Raw genomic sequence first — 26782 nt, 5'->3', positions numbered from 1 at the left:
GAGGCTGTGGTGTACAATGATCTTAGCACATGGACTGGGGTCACACGAGAAAAGAGAAGCCTTGGGTAGGGATAGGCTCCATTTGAGCTGAGCAGAGAAATTCTTGAAAGCCAGATAGCCACTTTCCCCCAGCTGCTACAGGCCCCCACTCTCCAACACCTACTGACCCTGCTGAGTGAGCCAAACCACATCTCCCAGGGAAGAAAGCCTTGGCTCCCCTTCCCCTCAACCACACACAGCATCCACCAGCTCCAGCTCCACCTTGGGAAATCCTTGTCTTCATCCTTATCTCACCTGCCACCATGAGCTGGCTCCCAGAGCAACAGAAGATATGCCCTGGCATGTTTTGCAAAGGGCACATCTTAATAAGAACAGTGGTGTATTCACAGGCCACCCAGGTAGGTATGCATGGAGTGTGAACACATATGCACAAGACTGCACCCTAGGAAGTAGATGAGCCCCTGCTAATGAGCTAGCTCCTGCACTAGTGCTTACTTGTGTGACTGGGGGCAAGGCTGTTTCTCTCATTTTTTTAAGAAATGGGGTCTTGCTATGTTACCCAGGCTGGTCTTGAACTCCTGGCTTTAAGCGATCCTCCAACCTCAACCTCCTAAAGTGCCGGGATTACAGGTGTGAGCCACTGTGCCCAGCCCAGGCCCATTTTTTAAACTCTACAATGGGCATTAGATCACAACCTCAAAGGATTATAAGAGTATATACCTGTAAATAGCCTAGAACATAATAAATATTCAATAAATCATAGTCATTATGATTGTCATTATTAGTTTTCAAAGGCTGGATGCATATAGCTCCTGAAGCTTGAAGATCTTTGTGTGAGTTTATTTTAACATCACTCCAAATTCCAGAGCAGCATTTGTCATGCCCCACTTTGTTATTTATACAGAGCATGGTTACTCCATTTCATAAAGTCAGGTTTAAAGTTCAAAATGAAAAGCAAAAGGTAAGTTCTCCCATCATCTTGCTAAGCAAGTTGTCTCTCTGCTCTGAAAGGGAAGATACCAGAACATGTGAGTTGTGTGGTCAACATCAGGAAGAACGCCACGCCTGGGTTTATACAGTAAATACTCTAGTAGCTGCTCAGATGCATTCTTCCAGCTCTGTTATTCCTAGAGAACTGTGGACACTGCTGTGTTTAAAAAAAGTATTGCTTTTCATTACAGAGAAGTCTTCAATTGCTTTCCTCTTTTAACGAACGTCTATACTTAGTTATCACAGACTTGAGAGAAACTAATGATACTTTACAGTAAGACTATGATTAAATTACCTTCTGTTAATTAGGAGTTTCTAAATCACCTTCATCCCCTTGGAGAAAGACTTGATGTAAATAGGCAGTAATAAAAGTGGTACTACTATGTTTAATTCAAATTGTATCTTTTTAAATTTAATTAATTTAGTAGTAATAGTTTTAAATGAGCATGTCAGAACTAAAGGGTCCTTAGTGACTTGAAAGAGTTAATGTAGCATCCAGAAGTTTCTAATGTACTCTTCAGAAGTAGCTTGCTCACTGAATAATTGAGTTTAACCAGCTCAAGTTCCCCTTTCCTCCCACGGGAATGATTCAGAGCAGGTTTTGAACCATTCTCATAGTTTTTTGGAGACACTACCCTCCATTCAGGGTGTAGCCTCTGAACTCACTATCTTTAACATTTCCAAGACCAAGGGAGAGGCAGTGAGGCCCTGGGCCCTCTTTCCAGGCACTTACTAGAGAGTAAGCCAGCAAAGTGGCTGTGGGCTACATCCTCACTGGACTGCACCTGGCTGCTCACAGCACCTGTTGAAAGTTCCTTCTAAGTTGCTAAATCCCTTCATCTACCCACATCCCTTCCTTCTTTCATGTCTGTAGAGAATACTTGAGCACAAGGCACACATAAATTTCATGCTGTCTGGGATGGGATAAGGATGTCGTGTAAGCACATCATTAATGTAGCTTAGAAAAGCTGAAAAGTGGCTGGGAGAGGATGGGGTTTGTGTGTGTGTACATCCTTGAGGTGACCATGTGCAAAGCAATTTATCATGTGCTGTAAAGTAGATTGTTTAATGTGAGACTATTGTATAAGGCTTCCCACAGTAATCATGTACAAAATGATGTATAGCATACCAAGTTCTCCCCTAACAAGACTTCTGGTCATGTAAGGTTGGTAATAAACTAGATAAGTAAAAGGATTATTATCATTTAAATGCATGTGGACTTACTGTGTGCATGCTCTTCATGTAGAAAAGCATAGCATAATAAATTACCACATAAACTGGTAGAAATTATTATATAACTTTTCTGGATAGTTTTATAATTGCAGCAGAGTTCCTTTGCAGGGTAGTTTAGGTTCTGTTTTGTTGCTCAATTTTCACCTCTTTTTTTTTTTTTTGCTTTTCCTATGAATATCATATTGTTCAGGACCAGAAACTACAAGATCAAATTCAAAACTCCTTCCATTTTTTGAAATTCTATTTATTTCGTGAAATAAGATTAAATAACTTACATTTCTTAACTTAAAGTTTTGGTTAAAAACTAAAATTTAAAATTTAGAAATTTTAAATATTTTCCAAAAATTCAGAGTAGGATAAGTATTTAAAGTATATTCATTGACTTCATAACCAATCTTTTGGTACAACTGGAACCCCTCCAGTGACCTTTTCAAACTATTGCCTCTGGTCTATTTAAATGTATTGGGGACCACATGGAGACTTCTGGTAATGCTAAATCTCAATCTAGAAATAGTAGTGAATGCCTTTTAAATCTAAGTTTGGTTGTGACTTTATGGCTCATTCACTTGTCTGCATAAAAATAAAAATTTCTTACCTGATATAAAAGCACAGTTTTTGGTGACATAAACCACCCTAGTGCAGTCATTGTTTTGATTTGTTTTGATTCCCCTAAGCTCTGCCTCTGTGATTTTGTCGATTTTTTTTCTTTTAATCCTGTAGATGTGCTTTTTTATTTTTTGCCCACTATCCTCTTTGTGCTGTTTTTCCTTATCTTGGCTCCTTTTTCCTCACATCCCAGCCTAACAAATGTGTATTACTAAGGACTTCTAGTGGCTAATGTGGGAAGTGCCTCTCAGAAATACCCACAACTGTAAACAGTAGGTCCATGCAGTGCGCATTGGACACACAGCACCTGTGGAAAGTAGGAACCAAAGGCAATAAACTGGTTCTTTTAACTACATGATATTATTTATTTCATGAATGTTAGGCTGAATCCAAATAGTTATTGAGTGAATGCAGGAGACACCCATATTATACTTGTATATGATAAGCATATGCCTGTATCTTATGTTTGTATGGTGATTACATTCAGAAACTGCACTTAAAGTTTAACCTGTGAAATATGGCCCCCTTCTAAGTGTGTGAATATGATTATATATTAATTTAGGCTGAGAAGTGATAGAGACATTAATTGTGTTAGAGGAGGCTTTTTATAATTTGAAAATTCAACTAGATACCTACAGATAAGATGGGATGTTATTTTATAGGATTTTATCTGAAATGTAGTACATAAGAGGTTCAGACTGTATCAGGGTTTAGATAAAAGTTATGTAACAGGAAAGACACATTGATCCCTTAGGTACTACCCTAGCTCTGAAGTGAGCTTTATGAAAAGTTAGAGCATATTGGAAAAAGTTAGAGAATAGTTAGCTTCCTACACGTGGACCCTGGGTCACTCTTAATTCATAATTCATTCCAGATTTATATAGCATTTGGCGTCTGTTCTCTGGCAAGAAATGATCATTAAAATAGTTGAATACAGTGTTCAGGCAGACTTATATGACGCCAAAACCATGCTTTGAATGTGGCAGAAACTGAGAGTTTAACTTAGACTTCAAATAAAATTGCATAGAAGAATTTTGTAAACAAATTTTTTGGAAATATTTTGAAGTATTCTCCCTTCTATAGTAAGTTCTACTACAAATACTTGTTTTGAAAATTCAAACTTGCTTGAATGCAGTTTATATGTTAGGCAACAATTTGAGCATACCAAAAATTTTGCATTTGCTTGTGCACAATTTTGTGTGAACTGAAATTACACACACACCCCTCAGACATCCACCATATTCTTCAATTCACAAAATGTGTTATGAGCTGCACCCTCTACATCTTGTGTTACAATTTTCCGTTAGATTTCAGATCACCCTCCTTCCACTACTTCACAGTGACTCACAAGCTGCAACTTTTCCAACACCCACTTCCACCAGCAACCTTCAGGTCTTTTTCAAGGTTAAGTGCCATGTTTATTGTAGTATTTTTTCATTCTTTAACCATTTAACATATGCAGAACTGTGATATTGTTTTTATTTGATGTCTTTTTTTATGTGTCACTGCAAAATTTTTTAGTGTTGTGCCCCTAACCCACTTTCCTTATAAGCCCTGTGGTTTTTATTGCACAATTTTGTATAGTGAGGTGAGTTTTAGGATTGCAGAACTGTCATACTGCAGTTACAGCAGGTCCTTGAATAATGTCATTTCGTTCAGCATCATTTCGTTATAACACTGAAGAGGAAAAAATAATTGATTCCCAGCTGGGGCCACTTGTATGGAGTTTGCGGGTTCTCCCCACGTCTGTGTAGGTTTCCTCCAGGTACACCAGTTTCCTCCCACATACCAAAGATGTGAACTTCAGATGAGTTGGACAATCTTCAGGGTCTCAGTGTGAGTGAGTGTGGATGTGTGTGTGAGTGTGCCCTGCGATGGGATGGCATCCTGTCCAGGGTGGGTTCCCCCTTATACCCTGACCTGCTGGGATGGGCTCTGGCCACCTTTGATCTGGAATAAGTGGGTTGGAAAATGAATAAATAAATCAATGAATGAATATAAGTTATTGGGAAATAAAAATTTATCAGGTATTTGACAATCATCCAAATGCACGGCAATATTTGTTAACTGTTTGTGAGCTGTGTGGTAGTAGGAGGTTCCTCTGAAAATTTTCATTTTGCAAACGTTTGTTGATTTAATACACCACCACTATGACTACTGTCACGAATTCACCACCAATTGAGTAAATAATGATCTTACTTGTTTTCATTAATCTTTCTTAAATGTATGTATAGTTCACATTTATTTCAGCATTTAAAATTAGAAGTGTTTTGATCTTTATTGAGAAGTTTGATGACGTTTTTGTGACCAGAAATACGCTGTGGAAACTTAACCCTTGTTTATATCAGTTAGCCTAGGGTAAAATTGGTTTCACTGTACCTTGTTCACTGAAAGTCACAGTTTCCAAGAACCTGTCCATGTTAAGAGAAGACTTAATGTATATTCTCCACAGTTACTGAAGATCACCAAATGACCAGATCCGCAGCTTCCAATACTGTGGACTCACTCTCTTTCCAGCCCCTCTCTCTGTACATGTCTGTAAATGTTTAGCATCCTTGTTCTTTTCCTGCCCTCTGACCACTCTTGCACCTGTCATACTAGTTATTATTCTCTCTGCTTATTCCAGTGATTCTGGAGCATCATGCAATGTTCATTCATCTTTAAAATTCCTCCCTCAGAAATGTAGACATTCTTTCATCTCAGCTACTACCTCTGTGCAGAAAAGTTTCAATTATTCAGTGCCAGAACCAAGCTGTCACATAATTTCCGGTTGCTACTCAAGATTCTTAGACTTCCCTACTGTAACCACCAGTTCAATTCAACTAAGCTGGAAGTTCACATCCTAAATGCGTTAACATACTTAAAGGAACTGTAAAGCACTCTATAACTATGGGGTGTGTAACATGTTTAGTTGTAAACTGTAAAGCACTCTGTAACTGTGGAGTGTGTAACATGTTTAGTTGTAAACTGTAAAGCACTCTATAATTGTAAGGTGTGTTAACAATTTTTCTTATCCTGACCAGTTTTCCTCTCTTATCTTGGCTCTTCCTTCTGTGCCCACAGCAAATCAGCCTTGGAGTCCTCCTCCATGTAATATCTTCATGTCATCCTTTCTTTCCCAGCCCCTCTGCTGCCTCTCATGTCTCTCATATAGCAGTGGCCCCCACCTGCTTCCTGTTCCCGCTTTTGTGCCCCCATCTCCCATTTCTTCCTTCACACTGATGCTTATTCATGGTTCTGAAATTTTACTTTGTTCATAACACCTCTGCTTAAAATTGTCAAGGGTTTATGATTAAATTCAAACTCTACAGTGTAGAAGTTCATATCTTATCCAATCTGGCCCTCACTCCTTTTCTATCCATGTTTCCTTACATTCTCTAATACGAGTTGAGATGCCTAGAAAGCTTAACAATATTTTACATGATTTCAAGTCCTGGCCTTCCGCATCATGCCTGCAGCGGGGTCCTTTGTGTGGCAGCACCCAAATATGCTCCTCTGTATGTTTGTTAACAGTTGAGTAGTGCTTTTTGTCAAGCACATCTCAGGTTCTTTCTATAACTTTCTTTTATATAGGGTTTTTTCCCCCTATAATTTGCGTAGTGGAAGATGTGGTAGTGGAAATGAAGTTTCATAAGAAACCTAGGACAAGTTACTCTGGAAACGGTTTGTTATTTAGAAAGTGTTTTCATAGTGACCTTGCTGGAAGGGAGGATGACCACAGCTCTTAATGATATGGCAGACCTCGGCCCCTGGATGGGCACCAGCTCTCTGTCCTCCCCACAGTGGACTGCAGCCACAATGCTCCCCCCATGTGAGATGGAAAGGGGAGCTGGGTTTAATTGTAGCGCACAGCTGGCCAAAGACCTCTACAGCAATAATCTTTCAGTATTTCAATTTAAATTTGTGACTTGTATTATGTTCAAGTATTTAAAAGTACGTTGTATTTTCCAACAATAACTTTATAAATGGTGCCTCTTCCATTAGTTCAACTTTGTAACATTTTTCTGTACTTGGAAGCTTTAGTAAAGGAAAAACTTACCTCTGGATTTCAGTTGAGAAGTCTCAAATCCCGATGTTTTAGAATCAAACTAAAATTCTTCACCCACACAGTAATAATTATTTTGAAGTGTTAAAAAGAGAGATTATATTGTTAACTCAGAGAGGTGTTTCTTTCAAGGTGCAGAAAAAAGCACCAAAGCTTACAAATTCCCAAGGGCATCTTGATCTTACTTTCTGTCCCATTCACAGCATTAGTGAACTAACTGGCTTTGCAGGGCCAAACAGCACAAGGCTGACCACCCACCAGGGACGTTGAGCTTTAAGAGGCTGTTTTAGTCCATTTTGTGCTGTTGAAACAGAATATCACAGCCTGGGCAATTTATAAAAACTGAAATTTATTTTCTCACAGTTATGGAGGCTGAGAAGTCCAAAATCAAGGCTCAGTATCTGGTGAGGGTCTTTTGAGTGGCTCCTCACGTGGTGGGAGACAGACGGGCATGCTAGCTGAACGCTGTGTGAAACCTCTTTTATAAGGACCTTAATCCCATTGACTAGGGAGAAGCCATCATGGCTTCATCACCTTTTAAAGGCCCTGCCTGTTAATACGATCACATTGACAATACTTGAATTTTGAAGGGGACACATTTAAAGCATAACAGAGGCTGCCATTCAGAAAATTCTGACTAGATGGGAAAAAATTACTTTGGATTGAACTAGTTCCTATTTTCTGAAAACCTTATCCATGATAACATTTGCTGTTCTGTATTCATCCCTGGAGTCCAGAGAAGCAAGTCCTGCTTTGGTCCAGTCCTCCCACGGTCATCCTGAGCCTGGTGGTGCCTGAAGCCACATCTTGCCACCTGGGCGTTTACTGGTCCACTGAGGCCTATCATGGATCTCCAAGGTGGTCATGGCAGTTTGCGGGCATTCAGTGGTTAGGGCCAGGTGTATACTGCGTCATTTTTGTAAGTCCATTGGCATGTTTGAGAATGATAATCTTTACATTTTTTGAGTTTGGAAAGATAATTCCCTGTTATGTGTCAAGTAATCATAGAATCCGTGTGAAAGAACAAAGTTTTTTTACTGTCTAGCCTTTTTCTTTTATAGCAACTTTAGGACTTCTCAGACTTTGTAACTTCATTAGAAACAGCTACAGCAGAAGATGCAGTAGCCACATCTGTGTTGAGTAGGACAGGCAAAGAAAGGAGTTTAGAGGTTGGGATTTTCTATCTGAAACTGAGATTCAAAACAAGATAAAGGGGAAAAAAATCTAGAATTCAGAAGATGTTGTTACTAAAATTTCTTTCACCCAAGTATTTAAAATTATTGACAAACTACTTTTATAATTATTAACAAAATCTGTGTTCTTAAGATGAAGGGCAATTCAGTGAATTGTCTGAAATCAGACATAGGGTCCTTATATAAAACCACAGACTTGCTTATTCTGAAAATGGAATTTTCCTAGTTGATAAGCAAGTTTCGAAACAAGAATATGAAGGAGCAGTCTATAGAAATCTAGTAATATATAATATATAATAATAACCCTTCTCATAGCTGTATCTATAAACAGAGAAGTTTACACTAACATGGGAGTTACTTTCAAAACATAGCACTCTGATGAAAGGCATATCTGGTTTCTTTCCAGCTTAATAAAATATAAATTTTAATTTTTACTTTGCCTTTAGTTGAAATTTCCTGCTTTTCATCTGCTCAAATTCTACATTAAAATCTTATATTAGAGGTGATCAAATTTATGAAATAGATTTCTAGGCTATGTTACATTCATAGATTTTCCAAACACTTTAGTTCCAGAAATGTAGGAGGTACTGGTAACAGGCCAGTGATATAAAATCCATTAGCAACAACTATATAAAAGCATCTTGCCCTAGAAAAAAACAATATAGGCATCCATGTGGCGAGTTACTCAGGCTGGCAGCAGGGTGTCTGATTGCTGTGCCAAGACTTACACCTGTGTGTTTATAGGGGCTTGATAAAATTCATGCATCTGCATTAATGCAAATAATGCTTATATAATTAACCACTCTACTTGGCCTTGCATTCTAGTGACATATCAGTGTAATATACACAGAGAAAACAAGACAAAGTAGTTTTTTCCTTTGGCTCATGCATCGATATTACTACCCACACATCTGCTTTTGTCTAATCTGAGATGCTTATTCTAGTAGTTTCACATTAAATATAAATTATTTATTATTTATAATGAATTGTAAAATAGAGCCAAGTAATTTATTGCTGTCATTTTAAAATGTTTTCTCAAAGTGCTTTATAGAAACATTGTTCTAAAAAACAACTTTGGGTCAATGTTAGTAGCTGAGATGATATTACTATATTGTGTGTAGCACCTTTTAGGAGTTAGAAAATTTCCTCTGCTTTTGTGCTTTCTTCGGATTGGAACGGCCTTTCCTCTTCTCTTGTGCAATTGCCACTCATGTGTCAAGACTTATAATGGTTTTGTGGGAAAAGCAGAGGCTTCAAGACCAAACAGAATACCAGTTTCATGACTTACTAATTACAGTTATTTTACCTATAATACCAGATTACCTTGAAAGGTTGCTTACGTTTCAGGTAGGTCTTCAGTGTTCACATGTGTAAAACTAACCTCATAATTACTCACCTCACATGGATAATGAGATCAGTAAATAAAATAGAAAGCACCAAGTACATACTGATGCAGAGATGTTGAATTACTTTCATCTTGATTCATTCAACCAACACTTGTACTATTTATAATCACAGCTTGTTATAAAGTAGCAGACCCAGACAGAAAGTGGCCCCTGCTAGATCAGCTGGTGGCCCCATGTTGCCTCTGCTGCACCCTCAGTGCCATGTGCACTACATTCAATCATAATTGATGGCAGAATGAAAGGGAAACATCAGCCTGCTGAGTAGGGGCCTGAAGGCCCATCGCCTAACCTGTCCTCTAAGCCTGCTGGACTCTTCACCTGGTGTTGCTATAGGAGCCCACAGTCCTGAGAGCTTCCTTAAGAGCACCTAGAGGAGCTCTTAGACTCAAAGAGAATTTATGCAATAGTGCAAAAGTTGAAGATTAATATATGCCTGTTAAGAACAAGAACTATAAACTGTTAACCATACATTAATTTAATTATAAATATGTACCCCAAAACTATAAAAAGATACTTCCTTCTCAAGGAAGTAGTACAAATATTTGATAACAGGTGTGACAACATGAATCATCTCTGCTGAGGTCTGGATATGTTTTCTGCCTGCCTTGTCTAAGCTTTGCTCATTGTTTACTAAGGGCCTACCTTCTTCTAGGCTGGTTCCCTCTGGAATTCCCCTCTAATACAGTCTGCAAATGCCTCCTGCTGTTTACTTTCAAACCTAGGAGGAATGGCTTCTCACTATTTGTGTTCTCCACCCTGATGTATTAGTCATCTTCATATTTTATATACTACTCATGAATGGGGGGACGATATTCACTGTCATTATCAGCAGAGGAACTTCCTATATTGAAATCTAAGCCACAAGTGGATCCTTCTGTGGGTGTCAACAGGGATACCATTACACTACAAGTGCTTCACCGTTAAATATCCTGCCAAAGGGCTGTAACTTCAGAATGTTGAATGTTATCACATCCAATAGCTCACAGGTTACAATAGCAATCCCACCTTTTTAGTTATTCTTTGTGCATCTGTTTTATTTCTGTACTATAGTCCCAGTGCAGCAATTGTTCTTTTTTATATATATATACTTTAAGTTCTAGGGTACATGTGCTTCATACTCAGCCCTTAGCTCAGGGTCCCACACATAGAGGGCCTCAGTAAACGATTGTCCCAAGAATAAACAAATGATCCTCCAAGTGTTACAGAGTTTAGGAGGTAGATGAGCTTCTATATCTGGAGTCTTGAGATGGATGTGCATTTATTCAGCCTTACGTATATTTTATAGCTGGAAGGTGCATAATTATTTATCCTTTGGTGATACTTAAACTGGAAGATGATTCTAAGAATAATAATGCAACTTGTTTCTCTGAGCTTCATCACACCCAGCTTTTCAAGTGGAACTAAAATTAGTAATGAGTATTGGAAACATTGCCAGTGAACATATGAAAGGAGGGCATTCAGCTAATTTGGGGCTACCAGAAAATGCTCTGCCAGGCATCCTGGATAAATGGGGAGTCAGCCGTGACAGCTGCCACTTGCAAGTGTCTTCATTGTGCCAGTCGCTCCTCACGCATCCTTTCATTTAATCCTCACATTATGAGGTGTAATGTCTTTAATAAGCTTATTTTATGGGTAGGATATTAGGGTTATGAGGTTAAATATCTTGTCCTAGATGACAAAGCTAATGAGTAATAGAACCAGGATTGGAACCCATGTAAATCTTTGCTCTTTCTGCTGCTACACCACTCCCAAGATGAGTTTCTCATCTGCATATGTGAGCCTCTGCTTAATGCTGCTGTTTTGTTCTCCTCCACTCGTTCTGCTTTTGCTCCTGTCCTCATTTGTTTAATGACTGGGTTCATTTCCTTGATCATATATTTTTTTTCCTTCTCCTGTTTGAATGATGGGGGCACAGTTGGCCAGTTCTTTGATACAAAGCTGTAGCAATCACCATCCTTGCTTGAAGAAGTCCTTGCTTCTTTGTATCTCTCATTTGGCTTGACATCAAAGCTGAAAAAGGTTACTGATGATGGTATGAACCTTTTCAATATGGAAATTATGTAATGGTACAAACGACTTTATATCAGTATAATAAAGTTCTTAACGATTCATTTTTATTGCTGCCTGTTCAATATGTCAAGCTGTAAAATAGAATATTTTAATTTACAGGAATGACTCAGATCCTGAAGAATGAATGTGAAAATACTGAATTCCAAAGTGCAAACTCTGCCATAGGCTGTGGACTTTTTGAGGACAGGGGTTGTATCCTGTAGGTCAGGTATCCCTGGTTTCCACACAGGGGCTGCCTGCAGTAGACCCCAGCGATGACTAAAGATACGTTATGAAGGCATCAATAAATGCCTGCCTTGGCCTTTAAACTTTTGATCTTTACCATTTTTTTAGAACTGTGCAAGTTGATAAATACTATCTGACTAACCTTAAGAAGCTAGTACACTTTTTAAGAGACATGTTGGTTATATTTTAAATAAGTGTAACTTACCAAAATATGGTGGTTTTTGAATTATGCAAATAATCCAACCTACATATATTTAGTTACTATAAAATAATTACTATGGCAATTAGTGATAAATGCTATAAAGAAAAATAAGGCAGGCCAGGTGCGGTGGCTTATGCCTGTAATCCCAGCACTTGGGAGGCCGAGGTGGGAAGATCACTTCAGCCTAGGAGTGTAAGACCAGCCTGGGCAACATAGCAAGATCCCGTCTCTACAGAAAATTTTAAAAATTAGACAAGCATGGTGGCACACACCTGTAGTCCCAGCTACCTGGGAGATGGAGGCTGGAGGATTACTTGTGCCTAGGAGTTGGAGAGTGCACTGAGCTGTGATTGCACCACTGCACTCCAGCCTGGCTGACAGAACAGACCGTGTCTCTTAAAAAAATAAAAAGAAAAAAAAAAGAGGCAGAAATGAAAGGAATGGATGGGTGTTTATTACTTAAAATATGATGGTCATGTAAAATAGATGAGTAATATTATAATGCAAAATATTTGGATATTTAAATATAAATATGTTAAATTTATACTAAGGTAGATATCATAATTGTACCCATTTGAGCCATGAGACTTGTTTCTGGCTATCCCATTTCCTTTTCATAGTGATTTTAGAGCCAACAAGATTACTTCAGAGGGATCTTTTCCTAGCTTTTTGGTGAGTAAAATAATGGATCAGCTGTTCACTGATTCTTTCCCTTCTTCAAGCTTGGGCTGTTAAAACAAGCACATGCAAATTGGAACAAGAATTCAAATTTGAACATTTTAAAAACCATTAATAGGAACATAAAAATACTAGTTTTAGAGATACTATTAGTGATGAATGGTATCAAATAAATGCTATTTTTTAATTCTCATTGTATGTTTTAAACTGAATTTCAGATGAAGACATTTTGGCTGAAATGAGTGAAGTGTGTAGGTGTTGAAGTTTTCTATAAGATGAAGTTGAAAATTTTGTTAAAATGGATAACCAAAAATACAATTTAAAACTCAGATCAGATTTGCACGCATATTTGTAGCTTTTCACGCTAAAATGAACTCAGTTCAGTATATTAGCTCAGGGTTCAAGTGCAGTGTTGTACTAGCCTCACTGCACTTGGAAAGTAATACTATTCACATCTTGTTTTAATCATTATGTGGGGATGCGTGATTTTATCATTTTCACATGCACATTTGAAGTTGAGTAGTGGAAAGTCAGATAAAAAAGCATTTAATATCATCACATCAGCCTGTTTTAGGAGAAGAGCCTTGTGCATGAATGCAGGAGGGGATCTAGTTGTCAGGTGTAATCTCATGTCTGGATGTTCCCTTTGCAGATGATTCAGTCCCTCAAGGCGTTGATTGAAAATGCAGATGCTGTATATGAAAAGATCGTACATTGTCAGAAGGCAGGTAAGTGAAAGTTTGTTTCCTCTCTTTAAATGAAATTAATAGCATCATATACTTTGCCCCAAAGCTATTTCATTTTTTGGATGCTATATCAAGAAAATCAAATAAGAAAATTATTTTTCTACGGCTAAAGAAAATACCAATTCAGTGGTTCTCAGCCTTAGGTAACAAACTCACCTGAGGGGGCCATTCAAAATACATCAACATTGGTCTGAGGTGTGGGGCTGGGAATTAATAACTGTTTTAAATTCCCAGGTGTTCGTAATGTACAGCCAAAATTGAGAAACTCTGCACTAATCTCTTCTTCAGTGTTAACTGTGTTGCCAAAGCTCCTGCTGGTCACCCGTGACTCTGGTACACAGTAGGATAGGTAAGGCTTGAGTAGAGGGAGAATGGCTTCTTGTAAAGGAGATAGATACCAGTTACAACCTCCTGACAGTTTTTAGTACACTGGCATTTTCACGTGCTGATAAATTCATTAATTTAACATCCAAATGTTATACCAGATTATAAAATTGTTCTTATATAAACAATCATCCAGTTAATTTTAGCTGTGGTAAAAACCAAAAAATTCAGTATTCTGCATTGTAATAAAAATACACAAAATGGAGTTCTTTTAATTTTCTGATTTTTTGAGTGTTGATTTGGGAGATTCTAATATGGAGAATATTTTCAAGTCATAAAAAAACTGTCCTGACTTTCTAAGGTTTTTTTGGTTGCTGTTCTTTAAAACCAAGAAACTATATTGCCTACCCTGAAAAAAAAAAATCCCTTATCTCAGAAATGAACTTGTTTAAAATAGATCAAAGATAAGGATATGTGTGACATTTTTTTTCTGGTATCTATTGAAAGAGTATTCATATTAGTGACTAATCAACAAACTCCACAATCCCCATCTTGTTTTACTCATCTTGTCAGCAAATATTGTTAGCAAAGTGGTCTTTCTACTTCTAGTCCTTTCCAGGCTAACTCTCCCTACAATCTACATTTAATTATTCAAACACAGTTTTTATCTACAACACAATCTACAGATTATTAACACAATCTACAAATTATTGAACAGGAGATATGGAAGTAAACACAGTAAATATATTGAATACTTACTGTGTGTTACTCAGGAGTCTCAAGTTGGTGTGTGAGGCACTGGGGAGACATTGGTGTTTGTGTAGAACAGGAGAGGGACTGAGCTTTCAGGTACTGACCATAATAGCTGTGTGCAGAGAATGTCCATGGGCAGACCTGATGGGAGGCAGTTGGCAATAGATAAGGAAGGTGCTTCTGGAGAGTGAGGGAGGAAGGGAAGGGATGGTGAGCCATCTACCCTCTGCTTTGGACTGCCTGTCCCCATTCCCTGTGTTTCTACTTAATCAGATTTGCACACACCACTCATCTGCTGAGACTTCTTTCTCTGCCCTCTCTGCCAATCTGTACTTTCTTCTTTTTCAATTATCTCAACAGTCTTCTAGGAGACCTTTCAAGATTCCAGGATTTATGTTACCTAAAGCATTCTATTCAGCCCTTTAAACCTTTAATTTGCTTCAGTTGGTAGGGCTTCTTCAGTTATTGTGTATTTTATTAATGCATTCCATCTTGCAAACAGGATAATAACCTCCTAAAGCACTAAGATTATATATCAAGTTGCTCTCTGTATCTTACCCATGACATCTGTTCTAACATTTTGCACAGAGTAGTTGCCCAAATATTAACTAACTAAATATGATTTGATTTTAATTATTTGATTCCATTCAATGCATGTATTGCTATGAAAATTGTGGACTTTGTGGAATTTGAAAAAAGAACTGTTTATCAGAAAAAAAAACTATTCAACAATTTGAGTTATTGTCAATTCACTGGTTTATGAAATTTGATAATTTTCAGTATAATGTGGCTTTCTGTTTATGTTTGATTTCAGTAAGGGATACATGTGCTTGTACTTAAAAAGCTGAAGAATCTTATCTATTAGGGATTTTGATTAGGATGTGGGGAGAATAACCACTGTGTAATGGTTCAAGTTGCTCTGGGTTTAAAGATCTTCAGAAGCATGTAAAGATTATCTTTTGGTTTCACAGTTACTGCTGAACGCCTACACAGCCCTTCTGTTATCCCAAGTACTTATTTTAGAGTCCCTTGATCTTTTGTTTCTCATGTTTACAATTATGATAAGGACGTATAGTCATTAGTCATATGAAGAATTGCTAATTTGTATTGGGCTCAAAAGACATTTGCATAAGATCTTACTTTTGATAAGTAATTGTTATTCTGCTTGCCAACAGATATAGGTCACCAAAGTGCTGCAAGAGAGGATTATTTTAGATGTATTTCAAATTTTAAAGCACAAACATGTATTTTTATTAGTTAAAACCTTGTTTAAATAACTGAATGGAAATAAAGAGTCAGACATCCACCCCCAAACACATGTTAAAAAATGTCCCCAGTTCAGAAGGGTTCAGGCTCTTGGCTGTGTAATCTATTTTTTACATAGGGACATGCTATGCTGATGTTAGTACTGGGAAGAGGAAGCGTGGCAGGAGAGGAATGCTGAGAAGTGAAGACCTCCAGCCAAGATAGGCTAGGAACGTATGCATGCCAGCAGTGGAGGACCCAAAGGGACCATGGAAAGAGCAGTGGAAACAACTCGGAGATGCACAGTTGGAGGCAGCCTGCCTGCATAGTCCTCTCTGTTAAGAAGAGAATGCAGTAGCACAAAGAGTTGGGGTAAAAGAGAAATTTTAATAATAAAACCATGTTGCTAGGAATACATAAACGGCCCAGTGAAGAGGAAGATATTAATAGATGAGACAGAGATTCAGGATGAAGGATGTGAGGTCAGGAATGAAGTACAGTCGTGAAACACTTGACCTTAGAAAGGGAGAAAGGTTCCTCGTCTGAGATAATACAGAAAGCCGTGACATTTAGAAAAATTCTGAAAAAGCGAGGAGTGTTTTCCATTGATGAGGTAAACAGGGAAGTAGTGTCATAGGAGAACACCAACTTTGGGGGTGAGGAAGTGAAAGCGGGGATTCAAGACAGGGGCAAGAGTATGGGGACTTTGCTCAGAGTCAGAGATCAGCAGTGCCAGTCAAAGGGACTGATTAAATATCAGATCCTGCAGGGGTGATATGGGATGCGTGAGTCTGGGCCGCCATGGGAGTGAGAAGTGATGTGGCCATGCAAGAATGGGTCTCTATAATTCATAAGCCCAAGCGAACACACATGCATACACGTTCTCAAGTAGGGGATTGGTAAGGAACACCAGCAGGAGAGCTGAACAGGAGTCTGCAGAGGGAGAAACATCATAAAAGTTCATTTATTAGAAATGTATAAAAGTTGGGAAAAGATTTGTCAAATTCTTTCAGGGCCAAAGTCTTTTCCACTTTCTAATACCTATGTTTTTGTCTCTTTAAATGCCAAAACTGTAGCCCATTTTTGAATTATAATTTCCTTTCTAGTCACTGAATTGGTATGCTTAATAAAGGATAGGAAGATGATCAAGAAGGAAACCCAAACTGCTTTCCCTCAGTGAGCTAGGTGTTTCTATCAGGTAATTTTAAATGGAAAATAAATTGTTCTCTGGAGGAGGAAAAAAACAAATCAATGACATCCTGTTAAAGATGGTGAATTAACAAATGCTTTTAATCTCTACTCTAAAACCTCATTAAAATGACAGTAAAGGGTTTTTTTTTTTTAAGCCACAAATCCATACGGATAAAGAAATCGGGAGCAACAAAATTCTAGAAACTGAGTAACAACTGAACAAGTGATAATTGGCTTAGCTGCCCACTCAGGAACCTGAATCTGAAGCTGGTCTTGGTGGGCCTGACACAGCCTGACTCACAGGCCAACCACCAGCTCAGATCTAACCTGGTGACCAGGTACCTCTGGGAACTGGGGTAAAGCTAGTGATAAAAGAGAGGAACTGTCTGGAAGCTGGATTAATTAACACCTAGATCTCTGTGTCCTGACAATGGGGAGGTTAAAAATAGCAAAATACTCGTTCTTCATATGGGGAATTTAATAGGTGATGCTTGAAAAACAGTTCTAAGTAAACAATATAAGCATGTTACTTGGAAATATGAACATAAATACTAAGGAAGGGAAACAATTAGCTAAAGGTGTTGAATGTGACTGCTTCTGGGGAGGGAGAATTGTGGACAATTATTTGGTTCTTTACGTACATGCATAATTCTAGCAAAAATAAAAACTAAATTCGAAGAAAAAAGAAGGAATCAAGGGGCAAAAGCTGCCACAGGAACTGAGGATGTTCCCAAAGATGTGATCCCACACCCACAAGGCTTGGGACAGTGTAAGGTTTCAGAGGCACAAAGAGCCTGCATAGGACACCTGCTGGCTTCCCTGCTTTCATGGGCATGCCCCAGGCAGAGGTGATGCCTGCATGCCTGGGAGGATGAGAGTGTGGTTCCTCTTCTGGCAGGAGAATCTGTTCTGTGCACTTTCAGAATGACTGTTAGGAGGGAGGATCAAACTAAATGAAAGATGACCCAGCCCTCTCCAGACCTCTTTAAATGGAAGGTTCTTTGCTAAAAGCTCCAACGTTTTTTCATGCATGGCCAGGGTTGCATCTTCACTGAGTAAAGTGGGATCAAAGAAAATAACTTTCCAAATAATGAAAGCTTTAATTACCCTTCATTTTAATCAAATGTAATGGGAAATTTTCAGTGGATCTTATCCATCCCTGCTTTCTTAAATTTGATTTGCCAAAAATAATTTGAACATTTGTTTTGAAGACCCAGAGTCATCTTGAGATGCTGCGGTTTAATGCAGTGATTTCTTGGAGGCGTTAAGTTTGGAGGCCCCTTAACCTGCATACACAGCAGCCTGCCTGCTGTGACTGTTCAGATCTGGACATGGTGTTAATAGTTTAATTCCATCTCCTTTCATTAAACTCTCACTTCCTACTGCTTTGTACTGTATTTCCAACCGTCTGTTTGTATACCGCTCTTTTTTTCTCTTATATTTGCTGCTTCCAGTCTGCTGAGCAGTTGATGTCTCCCCTGTGACCAAGTGATTTATCTTAAATAAAAGAGGATGAGGCCCCGACACACTCCTGCATGGGGTAAACCAGCAGAATGTCAGGCCAGACCTACATGACCTGGATTTAATTGCTCAGAGACTTTTTTTTTTTTTTTTTTCAAACTCCTCAGATCTCAGTGTGCTCCTAGGAGCTGAGGTTATCAGATAAGTAAGCCATCACCATCTGTCACTTGGTTCATGCACATCATCTTGCCCAACATAGTAAAGAAAATCATCTGCAAGATTCATTCTGAAAGCACTTCACAAGTGTTCTGTTTGAAAATACAGTTGAACCTTGGACAACACAAGTTTGAACAGCATGGGTCCACATATATGTGAGTTTTTTCAATAAATATACTGAAACATTTTTTGGAGATTGGCAACAATTTGAAAAAAGACAGATGAACCATGTAGCATGGAAATATCAAAAAATTTAAGAAAAAGATAGGCCACAAATGCATAAAATATATGTAGGTACTAGTCTATTTTATCATTTACTGCCATAAGATGTGCACAAATTTGTTATAAAAAGTTAAAATTTATCAAAACTTATGCACACACTTAAAGCCCATACATGACGTCATTCACAGTTAAGAAAAATGTAAACAAATGTAAGATGCACTATTAACTCATAACTGCTAAAACTAACTCCAAAACATACTTTGCTACTGTAATAATTTCATAGCCACCTCTTGTTGCTGTTGTGCTGGGCTCAAGTGTTGGGATTATCTGCTTAAAACACTGTGTGATTCTAATCATCTCTGACTGAGCAGTTTATCATTCCAGTAAATTGCATTCACAGTAAAAAGTGATCTCTCACAGTTATGGAATATTATTCATCATGTTTAGTGCAATACCATAAACCTTGAGTAACACCATGGGACCTATATGAAGTGCCACTGGTGATACTGCAAGTGCTCCCAAGAAGCAGAGAAGAGTCATGACATTACAAGAAAGAGTTGAATTGCTTAGTATATACCATAGATTGAGGTCTGCAGTTGACTGCCATTTCAGGATAAAGGAATCCAGCGTAAGGACTGTTCTAAAAAAAAAGAAAAGAAAATTCATGAAGCTATTTTTGCAGCCATACCAGCAGGTATGAAAACCTTGCACTTGTGCAAAGTTTTTTTACCTTACGTTGAAAATACAGCTTTTAGGTGGGTACAGGATTGCTATACAAAAGGCACACCTATAGACTAATATGATTAAAAAAAAAAGTGAAGTCATTATATGACAATTTAAAGTAAAGGATCCAAAACGGGAGAATTTAATGCCAGCAAAGGATGGTTTGATAATTTTAGAAAGAGGTTTGGCTTAAAAAATGTCAAGGTAATAGGCCAAGCAGCTTCTGTCAACCAGCAGGCAGCAGACAAGCTCCCAGATGCCATTAAGAAAATAATTGAGTCAAATCATCCTTGTTTGCAGATAATATGATCTTATGTTTGGAAAAGCCTAAAGACCCCACCAAAAATCTGTTAGAACTGATAAACAAATGCAGTAAAGCTGTGGGATACAAAATCAGCATGCAAAAATCAGTAGCATTTCTATATGCCAACAGTGAACAATTTGAAAAGGAAATTAAAAAAGTAATCCCACTTAAAATAGCCCCAAATAAAATTAAATACCTGAATTAACTTAAAGAAGTGAAACATCTCTACAATGAAAACTATAAAACACTAATGAAAGAAATCAAAGAGGGCACACATAAAAAAATTGAAAGATATTCCATGTTCATGGATTGGAAGAATCAATATTGTTAAAATGTCCATACTACTCAAAGCAATATACAGATTCAATACAATCGCTATCAAAATCCCAGTGACATTCTTCATGGAAATTGAAAAAAAAAATCCTAACATTTATATGGAACCCCTAAAGACCCAGAATATTCAAAGCTATCTGGAGCAAAAAGAACAATACTGGAGGAATCGTATTACCTGCCTTCAAATAATACTGCAGAGTTATAGTAATCAAAATCGCATGATAGTGGTATAAAAGCAGACACATAAACCAATGGAACAGAATAGAGAACCCAGAAAGAAATCCATACACCTACAATGAACTCATTTTCGACAAAGGTGTCAAGATTATACAGTGGGGAAAACACAGTCTCTTCAGTAAATCATGCGGGGAAAACTGGATATCCATATGCAGAAGAATGAAACTAGACCCCTATCTCTCTCCTTATACAGAAATCAAATCAAAATTTAAATCTGTGACATCAAACTGTGAAACTACTGCAAGAAAACATTGGGGAAACTTTCCAGGCATTGGATTAGGCGACGATTTCTTGAGTAATACCCACAAGCACAGGCAACCAAAGCAAAAATGAACAAATGGGATCACATCAAGTTAAAAGGCTTCCACACAGTAAAGGAAACAAACAACAAAATGGAGAAATAACACACTGAATGGGACAAGGAATTAATAACCCGAGTATAAAAGGAGCTCAAACAACTCTGTAGGAAAAAAAGTCTAATAATCCAATTTTAAAATGGGCAAAAGGTTTAATAGGAATTTCTCAAAAGAAGACGTACAAATGAGAAACAGGCATATGAAAAGGTGCTCAATATCATTGATCCTCAGACAAATGCAAATCAAAACTAAATGAGATATCATCTCACTGCAGTTAAAATGGCTTTTATCCAAAAGTCAGTCAATAACAAATTCTGGCGAGGCTGTGGAGAAAAGGGAACTCTCATACATTGTTGGTGGGAATGTAAATTGGTACAACCATTATGGAGAGCAGTTTGAAGGTTCCTCAAAAAAACTAAAAATAGAGCTACCATATGATCGAGCAATCCCACTGCTGCATGTATACCCAAAAGAAAGGAAATCAGTATGTCAAAGAGATACCTGCACTCCCATGTTTATTGCAGCATTATTCACACTAGCCAAGATGTGGAAGCAACCTAAGCATCTACCAACAGTTGAATGGTTAAAGAAAATGTGATACTTATACACAATGGAGTGCTATTCAGCCATGGAAAAGAATGAGATCCTATCATTTGCAACATGGATTGAACTGGAAGTCATTATGTTAAGTGGAATAAGCCAAGCACAGAAAGACAAACATCACATGTTCCCAATTATTTTTGGAATCTAAAAATCAAAACAATTGAACTTATGGAGATAGAAAATGGAAAGATGGTTACCCGAGGCTGGGAAAGGCAATGGGAGGTCAGGGCGGGGGAGGTGGGGATGGTTAATGCGTACCAAAAAAAAAAGTTAGAAAGAATGAGTAAGACCTAGTATTTGATAGCACAACAGAGGTGCTGTAGTCAATAGTAATTTTATTGTACATTTTAAAACAATGAAAAGACTATTATGGGATTGTTTGTAACACAAATGATAAATGCTTATTAAGTGGATAGATATTCCATTTTCCATTATTATGCATTACATGCCTGTATCAAAACATGTCACATACCCCATAAGTATATATACCTACTATGCACCTATAAAAATTTAAAATAAAAATAAAATTTAAAAAAACCATTGAGGAGAAAGGATATCTGCCTGAACAGGTGTTTAATGCAGCTGAAAGTACCCTGTTCTGGGGGAAAAAAAAGTCACAGAGGACAATTGTTAGTAAGGAAGAGAAGCAAACACCAGGATTTAGGGCAGGAAAGGATAGGCTAACTCTACTGTTTTGTGCAGATGCAGTCAGGTTTATGGTCAGGACTTCCCCCATCTACAAAGCTGCTAATGCCCAAGCCTTAAAGGGGAAAGATAAACACCAGCTGCCAGTCTTTTGGTTGTACAACATGGAGGCCTGAACAACAAGAGCTTTTTCTATATTAGTTTCATTGATGCTTTGTTCCTGAAGTCAGGAAGTACCTTGCCAGTAAGGGAATGCCTTTTAATTTTCTTTTGATATTGGACAATGCCATTGGTCACCCAGAACCCCATGAGTTCAACACTGAAAGCCATGAAATGGTCTCTTTTCCCCCAAGCACAATGTCTCCAAGTCAGCATGTAGATTAAAGGGTCATAAGTACCTTTAAGGCTCATTACAGAGGATGCTATATGGAAAGGATTGTTAGTGCCGTGGAAGAGAACTCCCGATAGAGAGGACATCATACACATCTAGAAGGATTCAAAATCCTGTTGAAGATACCATTGTTGCTACAGAAAAATCCGTGAAAGTCATCAAGTCCAAAACAATAAATTCCTGCTGGAGAAAACTGTCCAGATGTTCACACAGTTTATAACAGAGCTGCTGAAAGAAATCATGAAATAGATTGTGAATATGGCAAAAAAAAAAAAAAATTGGGGGGGTGAAGGGTCCCAGGTTACAGATTTTGGAGAAAATCAAGAGCTCATGGACACCACACCAGAGGAATTAACAGAAGATAACTTGACGGAGATGAGTGCTTCCAAACCAGTGCCAGACAATGAAGAATATGTAGAAGAAGCAGTGCCCCCAAACAAATTGACATCAGACAATCTGGAAGAAGGGTTCCTATTATTCAAGACTGCTTATGACTTCTTTTATGACAAAGATCCTCCTATGATACTGGCACTGAAACTAAAGCAAAAAGTGGAAGAAGTACTGGTACTGTATGGAAGCATTTTTAGAGAAGTGAAAAAGCAAAAAAGACAAATTGCAATGCATTGCTGTAAAGTTACACTGAGTGTGCCTGCCTCCCCTGCCTTTCCTTCTGCCTCCTCCACCTCTTCTGCCTCTGCCACCTCTGAGACAGCAAGACCAACCCCTTCTCTCCTTCCTTCTCCTTAGCCTACTCAGCTAGAAGATGATGAGGGTGAAGACCTTTGTGATGATCCACTTCCACTTGATAAATAGTAAATACATTTTCTCTTCCTCATGATTTTCTTAATGTTTTCTTTTCTTTTTCTTACTTTATTGTAAGAATATAGTATATAATACATATAATATACAAAATATGTGTTCATCAACTGTTTATGTTACCAGTAAAGCATCCATCAGGTCCAAAGTAGGCTATTATTGGTAAACTTTTTGGGGAGTCAAAAGTTACATGCAGATTTTTGACTGCATGCAGAGTCAATGCCCCTAACACCCGTGTTGTTGAAAGGTCAGTTATATTTGCAAATGGAAACCCGAGAGCCTTATAACTTTTTGTTTTGTATTAGTCTGTTCTCGTACTGCTATAAAGAAATAACTGAGACTAGGTAACTTAGAAAGAAATGGGCTCATGGTTAGTTGGCTCATGGTTCCACAAGGCTGTACAGGAAGCATGATGCTGGCATCTTCTCAGCTTCTGTGTAGATCTCAGGAAACTTACAATCATGGCGGAAGGTGAAGGAGAAGCAGGCCCATCTTACATGGCTGGAACAGGAGGGTTGGAGGAGGTGATGCACTCTTTTAAACAACCAGATCTCATGAGAACTCAAAAGAGGGGATGGTGTTGAACCATTCATGAGAACTCTGCCCCCATGATTCAATCACCTCCCACCAGGCCCCACCTCTAGCACTGGGGGTTATGTTTCAACATTAGATTTGGCTGGGGACACAGATTCAAACCATTTATTCTGCCCTGGCTCCTTCCAGATCTCATGTCCTTCTCACATTTCAAAATACAAAATTGTCCCTTCCCAGTAATCCCCCAAAGTCTTAACTCATTCCAGCATTAACTCAAAAGTCCAAAGTTTCATCTGAACAAGGCAAGTCCCTTTCACCTATAAGCCTGTAAAATCAAAACAAGTTACTTACTTCCAAGTTACAATGGGGATATAGGGATTGAGTAAATAATCCCGTTTCAAAAGGGAGAAATCAGCCAAAAGAAAGGGACTACAGGGAGCAGTGTCCAGGGGCTGTACAGAGCAGCTGGGCCCTGGACCTGGTCCATGAAACCATTCTTCCTGCCTAGGCCTCAGGTCTTTGATAGGAGGGGCTGTCAGGAAGGTCTCTGAAATACTTTTCAGGCCTTTTCCCCATTGTCCTGGCTATTAGCATTTGCCTTTTAGTTATAAAATTTCTGCAGCCTGCTTGAATTCCTCCTCTGAAAATGGGCTTTTATTTTTTACCACATGGCCAGGCTGCACATTTTTCCAACTTTTATGCTCTGTTTCCCTGTTAAATATGAGTTCTAGTTTCAGGTCATTTGTCTGCCTATGCATATGAGCATAGGTTGTTAGAAGCAGCCAGGCTACATCTTGAACACTTTGCTGCTTAGAAATTTCTTCTCCCAGATATCCTAAATCATCAGTCTCAAGTGCAAGGTTCCACATATCCCTAGAGCAGGGACACAGTGCAGCCAGGCTCTTTGCTAAAGCATAGCAAAAGTGACCTCTACTCCAGTTCCCAATAAGTTCCTCATTTCCATCTGAGACTTCCTAAGCCTGGACTTCATTGTCCATATCACTATCAGTATTTTGGTCACAACAATTTAACAAGTCTCTAGGAAGTTCCAAACTTTCCCTCATCTTCCTGTCTTTTTCTGAGCTCTCCAAACTGTTCCAACTTTTGCCCATTACAGTTCCAAAGCTGCTTTCACATATTCAAGCAATGCCCTGCTTCTCAGTATCAGTTTCTGTTTTATAAGGCTTCAGGAAACTTACAGTCATGGTGGAAGGCAAATCAGGAGCAGTCATCTTCACATGGCCCAAGCAGGAGAAAGAGAGTGGGGAGGTGCCACACAATTTTAAACAACCAGATCTCTTGAGAACTTACTATATACTACCAAGGGGGGATGGTGCTGAACCATTTATGAGAATGCTACCCCCATGATCCAATTACCTCCCACCAGGACCCACCTCCAGCATTGGGGATTATATTTCAACATGAGATTTGGATGGGGACACAGATCCAAATCATATCAGTTCTCATTTGTGTCAAAATGTTTCTCAGCTCTGTTTTACAGAAGTGAAAGGTTCTTTCCTGGGAATTCAGAGACCCATGTTCTGGTGCCTTCTGTACCATGTCTTGCTGTGTGACTTTAGTTTAGTCACTTGACCCCTCTCTGCCTCATTTTCCTTCTTCTAAGTGGCAGTGGATTATGTGATTCCCTGATGGCCCTATGCCTTCTAAATTGCAGTGAACTAAGATCAGTTACATAAACAGCAATTTGGGAATGGCTGGATTACAGTTACTGAAAAAGATTAAAAGATTAAACAAGTCATCCCATACAATGTTACAGGACACATAAATTGTAGCCCATCATCATTAGTTTCAAGGAGGAAAGTTAACACTTTGAAGATGAGACACAGGAAACCTGCTTCAGACTCCCAGGCCCCATTTGAAATCCACAGTATCTTTTCTCTTAAAGACTGGATATTGAACCACCACATCTTCTTCTAGGCATTTACTAATTAATTAACTAATAATTAGTGAAGTCAAGGGAAAAAAAGAAGTAGCAAGGTACTCAGTGGCCTCTTTGTCATTTTAATTCCCTCACAAGGGACCTTCATCACTGATAAGGGATGGCAGAGGAAATGACCACAAAGACAACAACTAGGCCAACTCATTCAGAGCAAAAACTTCAAAATAAGCAACTGGTCTCTAGAAACCGCTGTCTTACCACACCTCAACCGTCCCTGTAACCTTCACCCTAATTCTGCTCTAAGATTCCCACATCATATGTTCACAGAGTCATGCAAAGAAAAGAAGGATTCACACATCAACTTTCACACTAATGTTATTTTTCATACGTGTGGTCAGAATCTCCTGGGAATGCTTGTTGAAAATGCAGTCTCTTTACATCATTCCCAAAATATTGACCAGCTGGGAGTGAGACTCAGGAATTTGCATTGTGGTGAGCACATTCAGGTTTTGAGAACTTCTCTTTTGAGGGTAGGGCAGAGCAGACCCTCTTCTGAGTTCATGCTCTTTCCCTAAGCCTCTCTCCTCTGTCTCTCACAGGGAGAGTGTGAGTGACTGCTCAGACTCAGGCATGCACCAGCTGTGTGATTGAATGACAGCCAAATTATCTTTCTAGAGCAGCATAGAACATGGCTTTCATCAGTGACATTTCCCCAGTGCCACAAATGGCGGGAAGTTTTGGGGACACTTGCCCTTCCTGGGGTACCTGTTCTGTAATTAAATCCCAACACTGTGCTCTCTTGTCACATCTTCCTCCCTGCTTCCTTTGTAAACCCGTAGAGTCTCTGAAAGCATCCCCTTGTATTTAAATAGCAACTCTCAAGGTCATCTTAGCAGATGTTCTGCTGAAGAGGGGTCAGGAGTAACTCTCAGGCTGTTTTTAACTCTGGCACTTGCATAAATAAGCCACTTGGTTATGAGAATTCCCATTATAATTGCTTATTAAAGCTGAGAAGAACTACAATTCAAGTAAAGTCCACAGACCAAATGAATCACCTTTCTCATACAAATACCAGACGGTTATATATATACACACATGTATGTGTGTACATTAGGTATCCTTAGGTTTAATATA

General features: G+C 38.5%; 1 protein-coding gene and 1 long non-coding RNA gene across 7 annotated transcripts in view; one reads left to right on the top strand and one right to left on the bottom strand.

The window, feature by feature from the left end:
• PLCL2 (phospholipase C like 2) overlaps window positions 1-26782 on the top strand; it is a 201585-nt gene that overhangs the window by 140435 nt on the left and 34368 nt on the right. For all 6 annotated transcript variants that reach the window (XR_010125759.1, XM_054480690.1, XM_054480691.2 and 3 more), the window contains one exon: window positions 13301-13376. Coding sequence is in view for 5 of the 6 variants with exons in the window: in XM_054480690.1 (XP_054336665.1) it covers window positions 13301-13376 (76 nt within the window). In the remaining variant the exon portion in view is untranslated. The remainder of the gene's footprint in view (window positions 1-13300; window positions 13377-26782) is intronic.
• LOC129032807 (uncharacterized) lies at window positions 13179-25006 on the bottom strand. Its single transcript, XR_008501467.1, has 3 exons — window positions 24948-25006; window positions 14478-14612; window positions 13179-13340 (listed from the first exon to the last, which is right to left on the bottom strand). It is a non-coding gene; the product is annotated as an uncharacterized LOC129032807 (long non-coding RNA).

Source organism: Pongo pygmaeus, chromosome 2 (assembly GCF_028885625.2).
Source record: "Pongo pygmaeus isolate AG05252 chromosome 2, NHGRI_mPonPyg2-v2.0_pri, whole genome shotgun sequence".
In the NCBI taxonomy this organism is placed as follows: domain Eukaryota; kingdom Metazoa; phylum Chordata; class Mammalia; order Primates; family Hominidae; genus Pongo; species Pongo pygmaeus.
This window is presented reverse-complemented; position numbering and strand designations above follow the sequence as displayed.